General features: G+C 35.3%; 1 protein-coding gene across 2 annotated transcripts in view; it reads left to right on the forward strand.

The window, feature by feature from the left end:
• INTU (inturned planar cell polarity protein) overlaps nt 1–20048 on the forward strand; it is a 61535-nt gene that overhangs the window by 23030 nt on the left and 18457 nt on the right. For both annotated transcript variants that reach the window (XM_033133364.1, XM_033133362.1), the window contains exons 3-7: nt 4203–4288; nt 9552–9755; nt 14056–14174; nt 16656–16745; nt 18865–18942. In XM_033133364.1, coding sequence (XP_032989255.1) covers nt 4203–4288; nt 9552–9755; nt 14056–14174; nt 16656–16745; nt 18865–18942 — 577 coding nt within the window. The remainder of the gene's footprint in view (nt 1–4202; nt 4289–9551; nt 9756–14055; nt 14175–16655; nt 16746–18864; nt 18943–20048) is intronic.

The following is a 20048-nucleotide window of genomic DNA, read 5'->3' on the forward strand; positions in this document are numbered from 1 at the left end:
CCTTTTTTATTATCTTACCCTTTATAGAAAAAGTATGCTGACGCCAGATGTAAAAGGAAAAACTATTCACTTGAAAACATTCATTGAAGCTTTTTTTTTTTTTAGTAATAGTAAATAATAAAAAGCATGAAAATGTCAAACACAAGGGTATGGTCATTTAATTATAATTTAATACATTTACTCGACTATTAAAATTATAATCCAAAAAACTATATACCAGCATAAAAATTCTTATTACTTGAGAGGTTTAAAAGGAAAAAAATCCGTGATACCTCATTTGTGTGAACATAGGTAAAGACCAAAAATAATTTGCAGAATAATCATTGCTATAGTATTGGGATCACCAGTAATTTTTTACAACATTTCTGTAGTATTTTTTCTTTTTTTTTTTTGGTATTTCAAGGAGAAATAACAACTGCACTAACTTGTCCAGCATCATCAGAGAATGTGATAATCTACTTAATCAAATGTTCTGAATCATAGAATATATGAACTACCATTATTCAAGGACTTCTAGGATGGTAGGCTGGGAGGGTCCTTAATTTTCTTTTAGTGCCTGCATATTATATAGATGAGGGATTGATATTCAAGCTAAAAAATACAATAAAATTCATTCTCTTAAAACTTAGGAATTTGCCAGTAATGGCATTGAGAGTAACTGTATTTGTGTGAATGTGTAAAATGTCAGTATGGTGACTATGTTTCCAAAACCAGATTCTCTCTCCCTGAAGTCAAACTGGACTCAATTTCAATGATCAGCTGAAATTTACAATCCGATCCCACCGCACCATTCCATACCTATTTCCCAGCCCTTCTTTGTGTAAGTCCCCTTTTGTAACGAGACTGATTGTTTTCCCCAATGACCGCCAGATGTTCCTTATATCTCTGTTCGTTAGCATTCATGCTCCTCCAGTCTCAGTTGGTGCTGAGTCAACCAACATTGCTTTGTATTGTTAGGTGGGTGTATTCATTTTCTACTGCTGCTGTGACAAATTACCACAAACTTAATAATTTAAAACAGTTCAAATTCATCATCCTGCAGTTCCGGAAGCCAGAAGTCAGAAATGTTTCTTCCTACACTACAATCAAAGTGTCCACAGAGCTGCGTCCCTTCTGGAGGTTCCAAGGGGAATCCCTTTCCTTGGCCAGCTTCTAGAGGCCACCTGTATTCTTTGCCTTTGGTCCCTTCCTCCATCTTCAAAGCCAGCAGCATAGCATCTTCAAGTCTCTCTGTGACTCTGACCCTCCTATCCCCCTCCTGTAAAGACCTTTGTGATTACATTGGGCTCACTTGAAAAATCTCCCCATCTCAGGATCCTTAACGTAATTCCATCTGCACAGTCTCTTTTATCACTGGCAGGTAACATTCATAGATTTCAGAGATTAGGACGTAGACATCTTTGGAGGACAAGTATTCTTCCTACCACAGTAGGTTGTTTTGTGTCTTTGTATAAAATAGGAGTTTAAATTTTTTTTATTTTTACAATAGTAATAATATGTTTATTGTGGACAGCTTAGAAAATATAAGCCAAAAAAGAAGGGAGGGATGGAGGGAGGAAGAGATGGAGGAAAGGCAGGCACATACACCTAGGCCATATTTTGATATACATCCTTTTTCCTACCTTTATGTGTAATAATTTTGATTCAAAAGGAATTTCTTAAACTGTATATTCATTTTGTTTATGGTGTAAGTAAAACAGTAAACAAAATTTGCGTGTATATTTTCATAGCCCTTGGTGTGTTCGTAGTAGCCCTTCAGTACACATTTGTTTATTGATATTAAATAGATGCAGAGAAATTGATGGGTTTTCGCAAATAATTAACTTTACATTAAGGAACTGACCTAAGCACTGTGATAAACTGATCTCACATCTTTGTGTTTTATTTCATTCTTGACTGAATAACATTTTCCTCTTATTTTTCCCTGTCAATAATCCTCAGACCATTTTTTATTTAACGATTCAAACCAATTCATGCAGTTCATTTCCTTTCAGCTTTTGAGATGAGACAGTGCATACTAATGACTCCCATGTATTTGTGGAAAAAGAACTTTCCTAGAGTGCAGGCTGCCCAGTGCAGTGATGTGAAGTCCGGGAAGTCTGCAGTCTGAGCCACCTCACGGAGGTGCTCAGAGGAAAACAAGTATCTGAGAGAATGTGAAGTGGATATAGCACTTTTATTTAAAAAAAAAAAAAAAAAAAAAACAGAGAACATTTTCTACTAATCATTTAAAAATATGAATACTACACTCACTCTAGAATTTATTTTCATGTCTTTTACTATATACGTGTTTCCTGCTTTTAGGGGTTTATTAGACGTGATGCTTTCAGGTGATACTCCCTATAACACTCAACTGTATTTGTTATGGTTTGGAGAAAAGGTGTCATTTGGGACGTTTTCCAGTGGAGTTTTAATTTAAAGGAGCAAGTTTTAAATGGTGTCACTATTTAGGTGTCCTGATCATCTACTGACAACCTAACCCATGGATAGAATTGTTTTACATCTATATTCCAATATTGTGTTCATTGTTCCTTTTTTTTTTAAATCACTACAGCTATAAATAATTTGGTATAGTACACTTGTTTAATCTCCTATTTTGAAAAATGGGGGTTATGTTGCTTTTTCCCCCGCAGGTTGAACTGAAGTTGGAAGTTTATTTTAGGTGGCAAGTTCTTACTTTTCAGAAAAGTTACCAGGTCACTCAGAGTGCTGCAATAGTTGCCTGACCATCTGATGATTCAGTGCTCGTTCCTGCAGAACACTCACCGGAGGAGCATCTCTTGAACCTAGTCTACACCTAGTGCAGGTGCTTGAAAGCCTGCGGGAAGGAGGGTCCCTGACTCTTCCTGCTCACTCTTCACTTAGTGCCTCCCCCGTACAGAATGTCATGGAGGACAGGGAAGGAAGGCAGAGGGGCAAGGGAGAAATAGCAATAGCTAAAGCAAGAGCATTTTCGCCTGTTCCCCAACCCTCATTCCCACCAGGCGACATGAAGAGGGCCAGGTGACACCTAAACACATACCTGTAGTGAGCTGCATGAAAGGTTGAGGAACTTGGACCCTGGGGAACATGAATCTTTTAGAAAGAACAATTATTAATAATAAGAGACTGATGGAGGCACTATCCTTATTATACTGTTCATTAAAGAAACTTGACCTTGGCTCTGGAAGGAGACACTGCCCCTCATCCAAGATGGTTCTCTATACAAACATCTTCGAAAAGATAACCCAGAATAGACTTTCAGTACCTTGGCTTGGCAAGAGGTACAAAAACACAAGAGAAGGATGGAGAATTATCTGCTGACACTATATTATCTATATACTTATTTATTATCTATCTTCTCCAAAGAGTATTAAGTTCCAAGTAGGTAAGGATCTTTGTCTGTTTTGTTTAATTCTCTACCTGCAATGCCTAGAACAGTGCCTGGTGCACAGTGGGTGTACAATAAATATTCGTTGGACGTATTAATGGATGAGTATGAATTGATCAATTTCCTAATGATATATTTAGGGATAAGAAAAGAAAATAACCTTGGTATGTATATATTATTATTAATATGTAGCTCATTGGTGTTTTGATATTACCTTTAATAATTGTGTGAGAGTAAATTTCCACTTTAACACTGATCTTTATTTTATTAAAGCCACCAAATTTGATCAACATACACATTTAAAGAAAAGCCATGGCAAAGGAGATTTTTACCAAAACCTACTAAGGATTTTGATATGGTGGGAACTTTGAAACAAAGAGCTGCCTGTAGACACAGATCAGTAACAGTGAATATCTCAGCATATTGTTATGAGGGGCCACATGGATTTAATTAAAATTTCAGCTGAATTTTTTTTTAAGCGGTTAGATTCAATTTTGTTATGTGTAAGACTTGGTTTATGCTACAAATTTTCCATTTGTCCTTTGGGTTTACGTAATTCTCCCAGTTGTATCAAACACGACGATATTCACCTCTTTAAATATTCATAGGTTGTATTTGGTTATGGTGCAATGTTAGGCTGTATTATAGTTTAAAAAAGAATTGCAATGGGAGATTAGCTCTGCCACTAATGAGCTTTGTAACCTTGGACAAGTCGCTGAATGCCTGTACCACATTTTCCACTATTCTTTGAAGAGCCAGAATAGATTCCGATTCTAGGTCTTTTTGGTTTTGTTATTCGCACAACTGTCTGTTATTGTTATTCTGTGTTCAGGTGATGTCCTTGTTGCTGTGAATGATGTTGACGTGACCTCTGAGAACATAGAGAGAGTTCTGTCTTGCATTCCTGGACCTATGCAGGTATGGACACTCGTTGTCTGGGTTTTATGGTGAATTACATAAAATCGGGGCATCTTGGACTATTTTCTTTTTTTAAGATTCTGGAAATTATCGTGTACAATGGGTGAGTTATATGTACACACTTAAGATATTTAAAACATTTTTGATCTTGTTAACATTTTTAGTTTTTGGAGATTGTTCAAAAAAGAGAGAGAAATATCTACAAGTAAAACTCATCCTAATTAAAACAGGAACAAGAACAATAATAAGTACATATGTGATGACCAGCTTGCCATTATTAACTACCATAGGTGCTGATGAAAATCCACTTTCTAGAAAAGTCCTTTTAAACAGTCATGGAATTTTCTATTCTCTGTCTTATTAAAGTCCTTATTGCTGTGAAGTGTGTTTGCGTATGTGGTTGTGTCGTTAAAGCTAATTATACCCTTTCCTTGACGTTTCTGGTGTCTAATTTAGCCTGACTGCTGAGCTTTTGTTGAGCTATTTATTTTCCATTCCTGATAGGTTAAAATAAACCTCTTTCAAAATAAGTTACTGTGATACTCTAAGCATTGACATTTTGCGTTAGAGATGATGCCTTTAGGTAATTAGATGTATTTTGAAAGTGCTATACCTCCTATTTATGGATGTTTTGCTCTTGTTGGCATCAGGAATTAGCTTCCTCTCTTCTGAGGGGTAGGGAGGATGATATACTTGAGAGAGGTTGGAGACTCTGTCAGGCAGTAAGTCCATGAAGCAGTTTTTGGCTGAGTCAGCATGAACGGAAACCCTGACAAGTCAGAATCTTATCTGCATCTACTTGAGATTCTGAAATAGTAGGTCCCATGATGAAATTCCTTGATTTTGAAGAAATAATATTTCCCTATGCTCACTGCCTTTTCTTACACACACACACACACACACACACACACACACACACACACACACACTATAAATTTAACTGTCTTTGGAAATGTAAAGTGAAAATGCGAGAAGTTTAGCAGATTTGCATTTTAGGAATATATCACTCTGAATGGGACTAGGGGTTGGAAAACCAGGTGGTCAGCTTTAGAGTAGTCCAGAAGAGGTCATAAAGGCCTGAGGTAAGGCATTGGCTGTGGATGTGGACGAGGAGTCGATTAGATTTGTGGTATGTGGGAAGTGAAGAGGACAGTTTTTCCTGCGGGTGAAAGAGGAGTCCTAGATGCCTTCCAGGTTTTGTCTTGAGTAATGCAATGAGGCTACCCCAAAGAGAAGAGGATCAAGGAGAGAGAATTTGCTGAGCCAAGTAGATTCAATCCCTTTAGAATTTTGACGAAGGAATATTCAGAGCATCTGCCAGCCCAGGGAGAAAGGATCAGACAGCAGAGAGCAGCGAAGATGTTGTGAGAGACACAGCAAACCAGGTAAGATGGTCTGGTCTGGAGCTGCTTCAGATTCTGACAGCCTCCCTGCTCCCCTATGTGGAGAGGATGGCATGGTAGCTAATGGGGAGGGAGAGGACTTGTTTGTTTGTTTGTTTGGCAGAAGCTGGAGGCATTGCTTGTTAGATGGGATGGGTTGAAGATAGAAGTAGAGAGGGGTAATGAAAGTAACAAGAGTTTGGAAGTGAGGGGTTATAGAGAGCACGTCCTAAGACCTGAGGTAACTGGGCGGGAAGGAGGAAAGAAATGATGGACAAATTGCACAAATGAGAAATCGTGTTGAGGGAGACAGGAGATGAGGAATGATGAAACTCATCACAGGTTAATGTCCATGGAGGGACAACAGGAAACCCTTTTCATAAGAGCTTCATATAAACTGTCTCATATTAGATGTTTCTTAATAACTTTTTCCCTATAAAACACATAATATCTTTGATATTTACATATATCAAACCCTTTTAAAAAATACTACTTAACTCTTAATTTGGTTATGTCTCACCCTTTATTATTTTATCAAGACAACTAGATTTCCTGACATTGTAAGCTTTTTAAAAATGTCTTGCTAAAGTGTAATTATCTTTGAATTATGAAGCCAACTTTACTTAAGTTGAAAGAATGGCGGCTAAAATAGTTCCTTAAAGAATTTTAATGGATGGTTCTGTGGTGTGTGTATTGGTTTGAATTTTTGTCATGGTAAGGGGAAAATGTCCTTGTACCACAGAAAAAGAAGCACTGTTGTTTGCCAAGGATAGCATTCAAGTTAGTTTTCAAGTTTGTTGCTTTTCACAAAGCATAGCAAACCAGTCTTCTATTTTAGGTTGCTGTTGCCGTCTAAGTAAAATTGGTGAATTTTTATTTTAAATCTACCAACTCGTTTCCTTTTGTGAGCTCTGGTGAGTCACACCCTATCTTTTGACCTCTCTCGCCATCCATGAGAATCACAGCTGGAAAGGACAACTTCCCTGTTCTGCATCATACTTGTTTCTCTAAGGACCCATCTTCCTCCACAGTCACACTGGTCTGCCCGCTCTCACAGACGCTCCAGCAGACCCAGCCTGTCTTTGTGATACCTGCCTCCCTAGGATGTCACTCATCTTTTGTCTCCCCCTCCCTCCGCTCCATTCCTTCCCGAGGCCCAGTGCCAGGACAGTGCCAGGACAGCCTTCAAGGCTCCCATCTATCCTGTCACAAAGTCCACGTTCAGAATTTCCCCAAATTCTAGACTTCTCACATTTTCAAGGAACACCACCTCAAAGGCTCCCACATACTTTCTTTTGGATACTACTAAATCCTCAATTTCAGATACTAAAAGAACACCCTGACCACCAAGCCGTTCACTGCATCAGATCCTTATTCAAGGATTTCATATATTTATGCTTATGTTTGTATTTCTGTAGGCATATATTGAGCATTACCCACCAGAGCAGATGCCACCCACAGAACAGTCTTTTGGTCCATGTAATATAATACATGTTGCTTGTTTGGGTCAAAACCACCCACCGAACAAATACTTTTACACATCCTTCTAAGATTATTTCTAAAACAGTGTCTCTTCAACTATTCCTCACCTTAACCATATATTAATTTTCATCAGATAACTCTTGATTGTTCCCACATATGATCTCTAATTTTTTATATTCTTGTTTAATTCGCTTAATATTTCACCCCCCCCAATATACTAATTTTATACTCAGCCTTTTTTAATACAGTATTCTAATACCAAGGGCCCATTTTTCAATATCAAGTTTACAGGAAACATAAAAAAATTTATTAAGGTTGATCTTTTCCATTTGGAATGATATTAAATGTTTTGTAGAGAAACGTGGTCATCAGGCCTCAGAAAAGTTTCATAAGGGATTTCTCCCCTATTCTCTGTGTAGATTGCTTCTAATTGTAACCTAGTTTATCACAATTACAGTGGTACCTCGGTTTTCGAACATAATCCATTCCGAAAGAACGTTCGAGTTCTGAAATGTTTGAAAACCAAGGCACGGTTTCCCCATAGAAAGTAATGCAAAATGGATTAATCCGTTCCAGACTTTTAAAATCAATCTCTAAAACTGCAAATTTAGCGTGAATTTTACTATCTAATGATACCATAGATCCATAAAATTTATGGTGTTCATAAACCGAAATGTTTGTCAACAGAGACGTTCGAAAACCGAGATACCACTGTAACTGAATTTAGACCTCATGTGTCTTTTCTACTTCTTAATAAAATCAACTCTGAGACTTGTTTTAGAAAAGATGTTTACTTAATTCACGTTAGGTAGACAAAGATAACTTGGTGCCCCTGAAATACCACAGATAGCTACAGATAAGCAAAATTGAACACATTATAGTCACTCCTTGCCAACAAAGAGAAGATAGCTAGGTATTTTTCTTTTGGAAGGTTTTATTCATCAGAGGAGATTTATTGTACATTATAATTCAAAGAACAGTAGGATGGGCTGGTGGGATTATGAATGAATTTTTAAAAATAATGTTTAATATTTTCAATAAAAATATATAAATATATAAAGCTCATTTTTAAAGAATTACTAATGTGTTAGTGTTTGTCATATAATTAAAGTTGGCCTTGAAAAGGGTACCTCTGGTAATAAATTTCTAAAAATAGGGATTATTACTGTCTTGATAATAGTTTTTAAATATTTCCCCCCAAATGCAGCTGACTGCATACAAACAATTTTATCTGCTTTTAAATATTGACCAGCCTTCTTTATTTCCCAGCTTTATTGAGGTATGATTGACAAATAAAAATTTTATATATTCAGGTTGTACAATGTGATTTTTAAAAATTATACACCATGATTATTTAATATACATATATTGACCAGGCTTCTTGATTCTTTTATTTTTTCTACTTTTAAAATTTAATCTAATTTTAAGAGTCATTGCACATTAAAGTTTAAATTAAAAATTTTGTGATTTTTAGTTTAAAATCAGTTAGAATGTCGTGTTTTACTCATCTAAATTCTGATAAGATTTTAAACATTAGGAATACTTTATGCCTGTATAGTTTATGATGATGTCCTTGTCATACAAAATTAACTATATTAAGTGAAAACTTCTTTTAGTCAAGAATCATGCTGGTGCTTTGAAATGTGTGAGTTATCTTTGGCCAGCTGACAACTAGAGACGTATCTCCTTTTTCTAGGAAAGGTAATTGAGGAGTAAAAGCTACCTACCTTTCAACAGATGGAAAATGGCCACATTCTAGACTCTTACCAATCTGGTTTGGTATCAGGCCATGAAATAAAAACGATCTTGATAAAACTGATAATCTTAGGGCCATAGTCCAAGATCCGGCATGTTGATCGTTTTTAACTCTCCTTTGCCTTTATTTTAAAGGACCACAAAGAATGTCTAAGAGAAGAATGTTTGAGTATCGCCTCAGTTGAAAGGAGCATAACTCTGGTTATATGAGGTCACTTTTCATCCTGAATCTCTTCCTTTCACTTTCCCCAGATGAGTCAGTGCTATCAGTGCTCACAATGTAGTGTTACTCTTTATTATACAATCAGATCGTGCTAATTTTTGTTTTTCCGTGGCACTTCTTGTTTTTGCTGTCAATACTTAGAATACAGTGATTAAGTTTAAATAAATGCATTTTTGTGCAGAGAATTATACATTCTTCCTCACTAGATATTTATAATAATGTGCAGCAGACACTGGGCTAGGAGCCAGAGACACAAATGTAAATAGAATATACAGTCCCCGCCATCGAGGAGCCCACACATCGGATGATGTCTGAGCATACGGTACGCACCTGAGTGGGTGTGCACGCAGAGCCTCCTTCATGAAAGCTGCAGCTGACTCTCCCTTGTTGAAACATCAATACATTGTTTTCATTTTTAAAGGTGAAACTGACATTTGAAAATGCATATTCTGTGAAAAAGGAAACGACTCAACCAAGACAGAAGAAGGCACAGTCAAACACAGGAGATTTAGTCAAACTTCTATGGGGAGAAGAGGGTGAAGATACCGAGCAGAATGTCCTAAACACTCCTCATGTCGTTATGTATCTCACGCTAGAGCTGGATTCAGAGACGTCAAAGGAGGAGGTGAGTGTCTTCCCAGAAGGGCAAAGGCAAAAAGTAGGGACCTCTTATAATCTCCCAAGTAAAGATTATAGTCTCCCAAGTGAAAAGTAAGTACTTCTCTCAATCATTCTATGTCTTTATAGTTTTTGTACGTCTCTTCTAATTGCAGTCTTCTAATTGACAAGCTCAGTGAGTCCATTTGTAGAGATTAGTGAAATACTTGAGTTTCTTCTGTCTTCTTTAAAAGTTTCTATTTGTACTGATTTTTCTGTGATTTATTTTATTTTATTTATTTTTTACCTTTTTGGTTGCTTGTATCATTACTATTCTTGCTGTGTACTCTATTTCTGTTTTTTTGGTGATTACTCTTAAAATATTATCATGATATTTGTCTTAACAGATTCTAAAGTTAAATGCTATCTTAACCCTTTTTAAAATAATTCAAGACCTTTAGGACACCTAAACTGCCATCATTCCCCTCTTCACTTACATGCTATTGTCATCAATATTTTAGTGCTATCATTTTTTTAATTCTACATAATAATTATGCTATTATTACTAATAATAATAATTATTATGTTTCATACATTATAAAATGTATACATTATATATTATAAAACGCAAGTTTCATACATATGTTGTACAGTTGAACCTTCTTAAATTTATATGTATGCTTACCATTTTCTTGACTCATTCTTACGTCTCAGACTGTCCTTACTTACTTTTCTTCTTCCTAAAACATGTATTTTAGGCATTTCTTTTCAGTGAAAGCCTGCTGGTGATAACTTCTTTTTGTTGTTATTTCTCTGATGATGTGTTTTTCACTCCTTGAAAGGTAGCTTTATGATCTCCATTGCATTAGTCAAAATAGACCAATCACTATAACAAACAACCCTAATGTCTCAGTGGCTCAACATAATAGAAGTTTATTTCTCATTTCAATGTAAATGTTCCTGGTGTGGCTCAGTGAGTTGAGCCCTTCAGCTAGTGGTTCCATTATTCCCAAGAGCTTCAGAGTCCCCTGTTGCATCTTTTGCCCCTAGTTGGCCAATGAGAGAAGAGCGAAAGCATGTTGAATCCTATGGCACTTTTTGGAAGCCTGGCTTAAAAGTACCGACATCTCTGCTACCCATGTTCCAGTGCCTAGAAGTAGTTATATGGTGTTTCTTGACACAAGGAAGTAAGAATTGTAGTCTTCCTATGTGGCCAGGAAGAAGATGAAGTATACACACATGGTATAGCATATGCCAACTAGGCAGAAAGTTATGGTCTCTAATCTGTTTGAAGATAGTATTCTTTTGTCTTCTGACTTCCATAATTGCTATTAAGAAGTCTACTGTCAGTCGTTCCTATGTAAGGAATCTTTTATTTAATTTGTTACGTTTCTTGCTTCTGCTCTGCGCAAATTGTTGTTTAACTTCTCTATTGTGCTTTCTATTTAAGTAGTTGTAGTTTTATCTTTAAAAGTTCCTGAAAAGTTTTTAACTAACCTGCATTCCGATCTGCTATGCTTTTCCTGGTAGTTCCTTGTTGCTTGCTTGTCTTAGTGATTCTGTACTTTATTTCTCGAAGCATTTCATACAGAGCTCTTCTCTATTCTGTATCTGCCCATCCCACTATCTCTAAATCCTGAGGAGACTCTGACCTGTGGTGGCTTGCTTTCTTATGTCCCTGAGGATCACTGACTGAACTTAGTGCTTCATTTTGGGAGTCCGGTTCTAAAGTGGGAATGCTGTCCCCCAAAGAGAATTTGCTTCTTCTGACACTGACCTAGGGCACTTTGGCCTTACTCAGGGATCTGGGTTTAACACGATGGTCCTAGGCTTAGCTCACTTACCAAGCCATTAGCCCAATGCTCAGTGTCCTGATTGAACATAGGTGTATGTAGGCATCAGCCCTCAGCACAACCCTGCCTCTGCTATCTGTCCCCCACTCACCATGCCCAGCTGAGGCCCAGCTTGCTTTGCAATGTTGGGGAAGCGAGTTGGAAGAGTATGGAGAGGATGTCCTTGGAAACCTCTCTACTTCTTACATATCCAGCAGTTCAACCATGTATCTAGTTGTTTTACAGTACAAGGGCCTCTCAAATATCTAGTTCACCATAATGCTTCAAGCAGAAGTGAGCTCTAAAGAGGTTTTACCTAATTTACATTTCTTTGCTTTTGAAATCCTTGCAGCCTGTAGTCTCAGTGCCAAAGCCGTTTTATCCAAGGGGTGTATTTCCTTATGTCTCTTCATATATCACAATTTAGTCAATAACTGAAATGGAAAAGAAAGGTTTTACTTATACGTATTTTTGTAATTTTCTATGTTCTGAAAAATACATACAGACCTGGAGTTAATAATTCTAATTTCTTGCATGTATTATTAGTCCTTTATATCTTTAAAACAAATGAGAACTTTTAATCATTTATTATATAAAACACAAAATAAATTTCTAGGATGGTAGCACCCTGAATCTTTCTAGATTGTCTTAGAGTAGGGTACTGCTTTGGCCTTTTGTCATCCTTGCCTTTCTTTCCATGGGAAAGTGTGGAGATGTTTCTCAAATGAACAGGTTTCTGTCTGTTGACAGCTCTGTATCAACACTATAATCAAGGGAGGCTTTTTATTCTTATTGAATAGAGTGGAAGCTGCTGCAAATGCATGCTGCTAATAAGTGCTTAAAAGTACAGCTAATTAAATTGGTTAGGTACTGTCCAGCTTGCCAGCTCTCTAATAGGGAGGCTTTCTGGGCTGGTCGTCGTAGCAGTTGGACGAGGCTTTCTCAAATGACCCTTTTTACTGGTTTGACTTATTTTACATTAAAATGTCATGGGGTCGTTTTGTTTTCATGTGAATTGCATTTAAGAAAAGCTTGTCTTCTTTAAGTTACAAGATTTGGAAATTTCATAAAACGAATCAAAGAGAATATGGTTATTTTTTCAAGGGATAGTTGTTATTTGGTGAAATACAATAAGTTTATTTACTAGCCAAGTTTTAAATGTATTAAGTCAGCAGAGCAGAAGATCTTGACTGATGTCTGACTTAATTTCTAAACTGTTTATACACTAGACATATTGCAAGAAAATTTGAGTTGTTAGGCAGCATGTATTTGGCCAACATATTCCATACAATTTGCATATATTGAATGTGCTTAATAAGTATAAAAACCAGATGTGTCCAGTTTATCATTATTTATGTTTGTCCTAATGTAAAAATCACCAAGACATGGACACCATATCACATAATTATTTCTTGTAAAGAGAGACCATAGCAAGGAATAGAACACGCGTAAGAGAGAGAACCAAGGAAAAGATCTGATGATATTTTAGGAGTTTGGGCTTTCAGTAGTGGTTATATTAATATTTATGGATATTGTCATTAAACACCATAAATGGAAGCTACTCTGAATTCTCCAAAATTTTATTTTGCCTGCTTATCATATGCTTTGTAAGAAAAATAGCATGTTACTTTATGTAACAGTAAAAAAGTGAGGTATAGAATGATTCATCCATTTGTGTAAAAGTTCTACCATGAGGCACATACTGATTTTGAAATTTGTTATTTTGTTTTGTAAAAACTATGTTTCATGGACCCATGCTCTTCTTGAAAATAGAAAAATATTTAGCATTTTGTGAATTATCTAGTAGAGCCAGTATTTTCCAAAATTTAAAATGTGTTCTCTTTTACAGTTTTAATTCAGATTAATTTGTGGTGGGCAAACACTTTCAAATTTAAGTCAGATAAGATTTTATAATATCATAATACTTCTTTCTTCCTTTCTGCACTACTTTAAGGTAGTGTTCTAGTCTCACTTTGGAAGTTTAATTTGAGACTTGTCTTGGATTTAAATATTTAACAATTTCACTAAAGATGATGAAGATTATCTTGTGAAAGTCAGTATAAAAGTAATTAAATTTAAAGACTCCTAAAAGTTACATGTGGTGTCTGTGTATATATGTAAATACAGGGGGTAAAAATATCTGTATAATGAATTATAATAAAATATTAGTATTAGAATTTATTGTAAAGGAGATTAAAGTTTAAAACGTTTGAAATTATTCCAACTAATTAGTGTCCTACTCAGTATATATTTTGGTATCATGACCAATTTTGATGGTCTCTAACTTATTTTCAAATGTAGTATTTTTAAATGCTAGGTAATGTGTTAAAATTCCAGATTTCTTTCTCTCCTTATGTTTGAATACAACTCCCACTGAAGCTGAAAGGATTCATTTTTTTTTTCTTTTATTACTACAAAGTCTGAATTTCCTGTGACAAACATAGTGGTTGGAAAATTTGGGGAGTATGATCATTTCTGTTTGTTTTCATTTAACAGCAGGAAATTCTTTATCATTATCCAGTATCCGATGCATCTCAGAAACTTAAAAGTGTGAGAGGGATATTTCTCACCCTCTGTGACATGTTGGAAAATGTAACTGGGACACAAGTTACTAGGTAATAATTGATTTTTCCTTATCTCTAATTTTGTTTTCTTTCAAGTTCTTCACCTTGGTTCTGACAAGCAAAATGCTCATACAAATATGTTTGTATCTATAATTCAGATAGCTACATACATAGCACATACATATCTGCAGATACTCTGTTTCTCACCTAAGTTATTTCTACCAGTTATATTTAAGGTATAGGTTCTCAATACAGCTGTCGATCTCAGTGTCTTGGCACACTTTAGATCACAAAGTTGGACTAATGACCTATACTTCAGAATTTATTCACGAAAGTGGTATCTCTTAAGCATGGTAGTATGATGAGTCTTGGCTTTTTCATGCTTGTATCTTGATTATTAACTTGGTAAGCAATACCTTTATTGTTGACAAGAATGACTGAACACTTGGGTTTTTTTTCATATAGTTTGAAAATGTTCTCTTCTTACAACATTGATAGAAAAATACAGAATACGCTTTGGGTGGAGTATTCAGAATGCAGTATTATATAGTAATAGATAAGCAAGACTGGTGTCATACAATGTTTTGAAAAATAAAATACATCATACAGTGAGTTATACAGCAAAATATCCCATTCCACATCAACTTACCCAGCCCTGACTTTCAAAAGCCATAATTAACTTATGGGAAGAGGGTTCTCAAAGCTTTTAAGTTTTATTTTTGAGTTGTTTTTTTTTTTCATAAAATAAATCTATGGATTATAAACCATTTTCTTCCTTAATATATCAACAATTTTTGACTTTACAGAAAAGTTTATCTCAAATTTTAAGAGCCCCCATAATATTGATAAAATATCAAGTTGTATTATATAGGCTTTAACTTTCCTTTTCCCACCTGCTGGTAAAATGACACCTCTATGGTTTTAACATAAGTAGGATCTGCAAAACAACAGGAAGGAAAAATTTCCTTGTTTTTCTAAATAAAAGTCATGTTTAATTCTGGGACTTAGTGCATATAGAAAATATCAGTCCATTTGCAGGACACTAGTAACTGAGGCTCCATTTAAGGTATACATTGGCATTCATAAAAGCATGCTGCAAGCTTCCCTTTATTTTTTTGAACAGCCTTACTGGGATATAGTCCATATATCGTAGAATTTAGTGGTTTTTGTATATTTGCAGATATGTGCAACCATCACCAGAGTCAATTTTAGAACATTTTGATCATCTCAAAAAGAAACCACGCACCCTTTAGCAATCAGCCCACCTACTCCACCCCAAGCTCTAGACAACCATTAATCCACTTTCTGTCTATGCAGATTTTTCTATCCTGGATATTTCATATCAATGGAATCGTAATATATGGTTATTAGTGACTGATTTTCTCACTTAACATAATGTTTTCAAGATGCAGGCCTCCTTTCTAATCTTATTTGAAAGAAAATTTGATTGAATTTCTCCATTTGGGTTTGCTTTTAAATATAGGTAGAAAACCTTTTTTGTGAAACAAACATGAAAATAATTATTATTATCAGGGATTCTTTAGCAACATGTGTTTTTTTTGTTGCATGTACTGTTTTAAAACTACAGTGATATTAATGTCTGACTATAAAAGAGTTTAATATGTGTCTAAAAGGATATGCATTTTTAAACTTTTTAAGCCAAAAGTAATATCCTTTTTGGGAAAAAAAATCTATTTAGCAATTCTTATTTAAAATCCCACACACTTACCTACTCAGTATAGAAGGTATACTATATCCTAGGGACTCAACAGATAAAGACCGGTGTATGTATTTTCATTTAAAGAAAGAAAACCTAAATATATATATATATATTTTTTTCTTCTTCCATCCACCTATCCACACTACAAGAAGAAATCATTATATTCTGTTTCCATACTTCATGATTGTATCTCCTTTTAGAACACATTTGTTTTCCAACTTCATTGAATTATAATAAACTGCACATATGTAAAATATACTATTTTATCAGTTTTGATGTAGGTATAGATGCTGAAACCATCACCATAGTGATATGTCCATCACTCCAAAAGTTTCCTTGAGAACACATTTAAATCTGATTTATATTTTAGTTACTTATTTATGCATCTGTGTCCCATATTGAATTATCATCTTGTGAGCTGGGACCATGTTTTCCTTTTTTTGTAATCTCTTTTAGTAAATCATGTTCATAAGTAGGCAATTAGAAAAGAATTGTTAAATTAACACACTGTGATTTTTTTGAAAAAAAAATTGTACGTGGTCAATGTTAGCAAAAGAATTTCTTTTTTCTTTTTTTTTTTTTTGCTGTAATGGATCTACTTTTGTTTGACTTAGAGGTTTTTTTGTTAAATATTTCAGAACATGTTTTTGTTGTCATACAATTATTTGTCTTCTGTGTGGCAGTTAGGTATATGCCAAGAAACTTGCTTATTAAGCATGTAATTCTTAAATCATACCATATGTAATCTTTTATGAATGACTGTTTATAATTTTATGGCATTTAAAGATATTCTAACTTTATTTTTTTCTTAGCTCATCCCTTCTTTTAAATGGGAAAAAAATTCATGTGGCTTACTGGAAAGAATCTGACAAGTTGTTGTTAATTGGCCTGCCTGCTGAAGAGTAAGTTGAGATTTTTGTTTACCTTAAAATTATCTCTCAAATACTGTTAGCAAAGTCTGTTTTGTTAAAATTATGACATTTTCATCAAAGGCAAATTCCATAAATAGTTTTGTAATTTAAAGTTCTGTTGCACCTGTGTGTTGCATTAGTATGAAGGCACTGTGTATGTTCATTTGGTATGAATAGTGCAGAGAGGGGCCGGGAAGGCCCAGCTGGGCTAATCAGTAAAAGGTGGGGGCTGCCAGTCACTTTCCTCTGAGATGTCGCCAATACAAGGTGACAGAGATGAGCTTGTCCTCTGCTCAAACTTTTGCATGCTTGCAGTTTTTTACTGTTGGAAATTTGGGGAAGTTAAGGTTCAGCAGAAAGGTGCTTTGCTCTCATGTTGAGTACCTTTGACAATATAATGAATATTTAACTCTAAAGTGACTTCTCTAATAGTATGTCTTTTATTATCATGGTTTCCTTCTGAACTTGATATATTTTGAAATATATCTTATTTTAATAGGTGGAGGTAAGAGCAGGGTTGACATTGATAATTGAGCTGACCATGAACCCAGGGGCTGCATTAGGGACTTTACATTTGTTAATCTCATTTAATCTTCAAAATCAGCTCAAAATGGATTTAACAATTACTGGCCCCATTTTATAAATGAGGAAAGTAAAACGAAGAGAAGGTTATATAACTTGCTGGTTATATAAAAATCAGCAAGAGGCAGAACTGGAAATTGAAGGAGAGTCTGTCTGAATTCTTTGCTTCCCTAATGTTGTAGGATATGAAAAGCTGGCAGCGGGGATAGGAATCTGAACAGCCCCAAGGAGCTAGATTTAACTACTGACAGACTAGTCCAGGTCCCTGTTCAATGACTTTTCAAACTTGTAATTTAGACTCTTGCCTACTTTAAAAAGTAATTTAGTTTTCCCTTCTGGTCCATTGAACCATCACACATTGTCTACCAAATAGTTATCAAACATCAAGTACTGTAGTATGTGACTGACACAACTTTAGAAAATACCAGTTAGGACAAATTTTCTTTTGGTGTTGCTTTAAGCTTTCCAAGAAAAAGGCTGACCCAAAAATATACATTACCCAGCCAATCTGAACACGAATGTGACTGTTTTCTATTACTAATGACTTTGTTAACTAGATTGCTTTCAGTATATAACAGCATATTAATTTCGTATGCCTGCTTAACGAGATGGCTTACACACACAGCCTTTGTCAGGAGGCATCAGTTCCTTGCCACATGGACCTCTCCATAGAGTTGCTGGAGTATCCTTACAATGTGTCAACAGGTTTACCCCAAAGCAAAATCCAAAACAAAGAAAGAGGGAAGCTGCAAGACCTTTTATGACTTACCCTTAGAACAGATGCACTGTCATTTCCCCCATGTGCTATTTGTTACAGTGAGTTGCCAAGTTAACCCCAACTCAAGGGCAGGGCATTAAGCTCCACTTCTTGAGAACAAGAGCGTCGTACTATTTGTGGACATGTTTTAACACCACAAACAGGAACCCCAAAGAAGGCTACAGTGAAAAAATGTCAAAATGATTGTTTTGAAGGTGACTTTAATATTCAACAGAGACATCCATCATAAATATGGGATTCAAAATTTTTAACATGGCGGGATGTTATATAGACTAGATGATGGCTCTCTTGAACCAGCTGACGTGTGTTTTTCTGTCTGAAAAGGAACTACAGTTGTCCCTTGCTATCCACGGGGGACTGGTTCCAGGACCCCTCATGGATACTAAAAGCAGCGGCTGGTCGAGTACCTTATGTAGGATAGCACGGGACTAAGTATGAATCCTGCTAGGAGCCTGCCCTACACCAATGGGTTGGATTATGAAAAGCTAGGTTGTTTTGCAAGTGTACAACATCCACAATAAGATACTTTTGGCAGGGTAAAACATTTGTCTTTCGACTTTTGTTGTAGCCCAAAAGGCAAAAGAAAAGAAACAGAAAATACAGTAGTAAAATAAAGGTAGAGCTCTTAGTGAGGGGATAAGAAGGCCCAGCTAAGGAACTGAGCAGAGGCTATAAAGCTACTCTGCTTCTTTTAGATATGTATAATTTGATTGTGTCGTAAATAAACAAATGTGTTTTTGCCTTTCTTAGAGTGCCTCTTCCTCAGTTAAGGAATATGATAGAAGATGTTGCCCAGACCTTAAAATTTATGTATGGTTCTTTAGATAGGTAAGTACTTCTTTGAACTGAATCTCAAGTTTTAAGTGTATGATTCTAAATCACCTTTTGCACTTAATACTATTTCTTGGTTGGCAAATTAAATTTTTTTTCCTTCTTATTTCTCACCCTTGATGACTGCTTTTATTTTACAGCTATAGGCAGCTTTTCATTTGATCCTTTGTTTTTTAGTCTCATATGTTACTTTAGTGAAATAGTGATGTAGGGGAAAATGTAAAAGCACTTTTTTATAACATACAGAAAAGACAGAAGATTTTGATTTTTGTGTGTGTTTTTCTCTGATGATAAGACGATTGTCAAATTCACTTTCCTAAAATGTGATACTTTCTTCTTAAAAAATTTTAGTAAGTAAAAAAGTATGCACTCTTAAATAAATAAAATATACAGTAGAAAAGGTATTGACTATTTAGTTCAATGTGCACCCTGCCATGTATTTTCTACATAATATGAATATGCATACTCTTTTTTTACACATGTGGATTTATATTATACGTATTTTTCTGCTTCTTACTTTTTTAACCTTACAATATAATGTGACCTGAAGGAGAAAATTTGAGGTAACTGTTCCACATTTGAACACGTAAAATTATGGGTGAAAAATAGATTTTTCTCTTTGTGGGATTTCTGAAGTCCCAGTACTTCAGAGAGCTAAAATAATACCTTTGTTTTCAAAACCTTAAATGTGTATCAATATATAAACCCAAAGATAGTTTATACGTTTTTCCAAGCCATAGTGATATTGGCTCTCTGTTTCTCTATGTGGATCTTTATTGTCGCCATTCTCAAAGCAGCCTTAAGGAATTTTCTGTGACTGTGCCATGTGGGAAAATTGTCTAGTATGCAGTATTCTCCTCCAAGAGCTGCTGAGGAGACACATTCCTCTCAAACCCCATTAATTACTTATTAGCATTTTCCAAATGTGCGAACTACAAAAGGCTGGGCAGCCACAAATAGTCCTTTTACCTTTTGCTAATGGCTAAATGTTTAACTGATGAAGAGTTAAGGATGTGGTTATAAACTTTACCTTAAATTTATACTAGATGAGCAAACCTTACTAATATGTTTTTGCTGTAATTGAAGGTTTCTGTTTTCATAAA

The sequence above is a fragment of the Rhinolophus ferrumequinum genome, chromosome 18, assembly GCF_004115265.2.
Source record: "Rhinolophus ferrumequinum isolate MPI-CBG mRhiFer1 chromosome 18, mRhiFer1_v1.p, whole genome shotgun sequence".
Lineage (NCBI taxonomy): Eukaryota > Metazoa > Chordata > Mammalia > Chiroptera > Rhinolophidae > Rhinolophus > Rhinolophus ferrumequinum.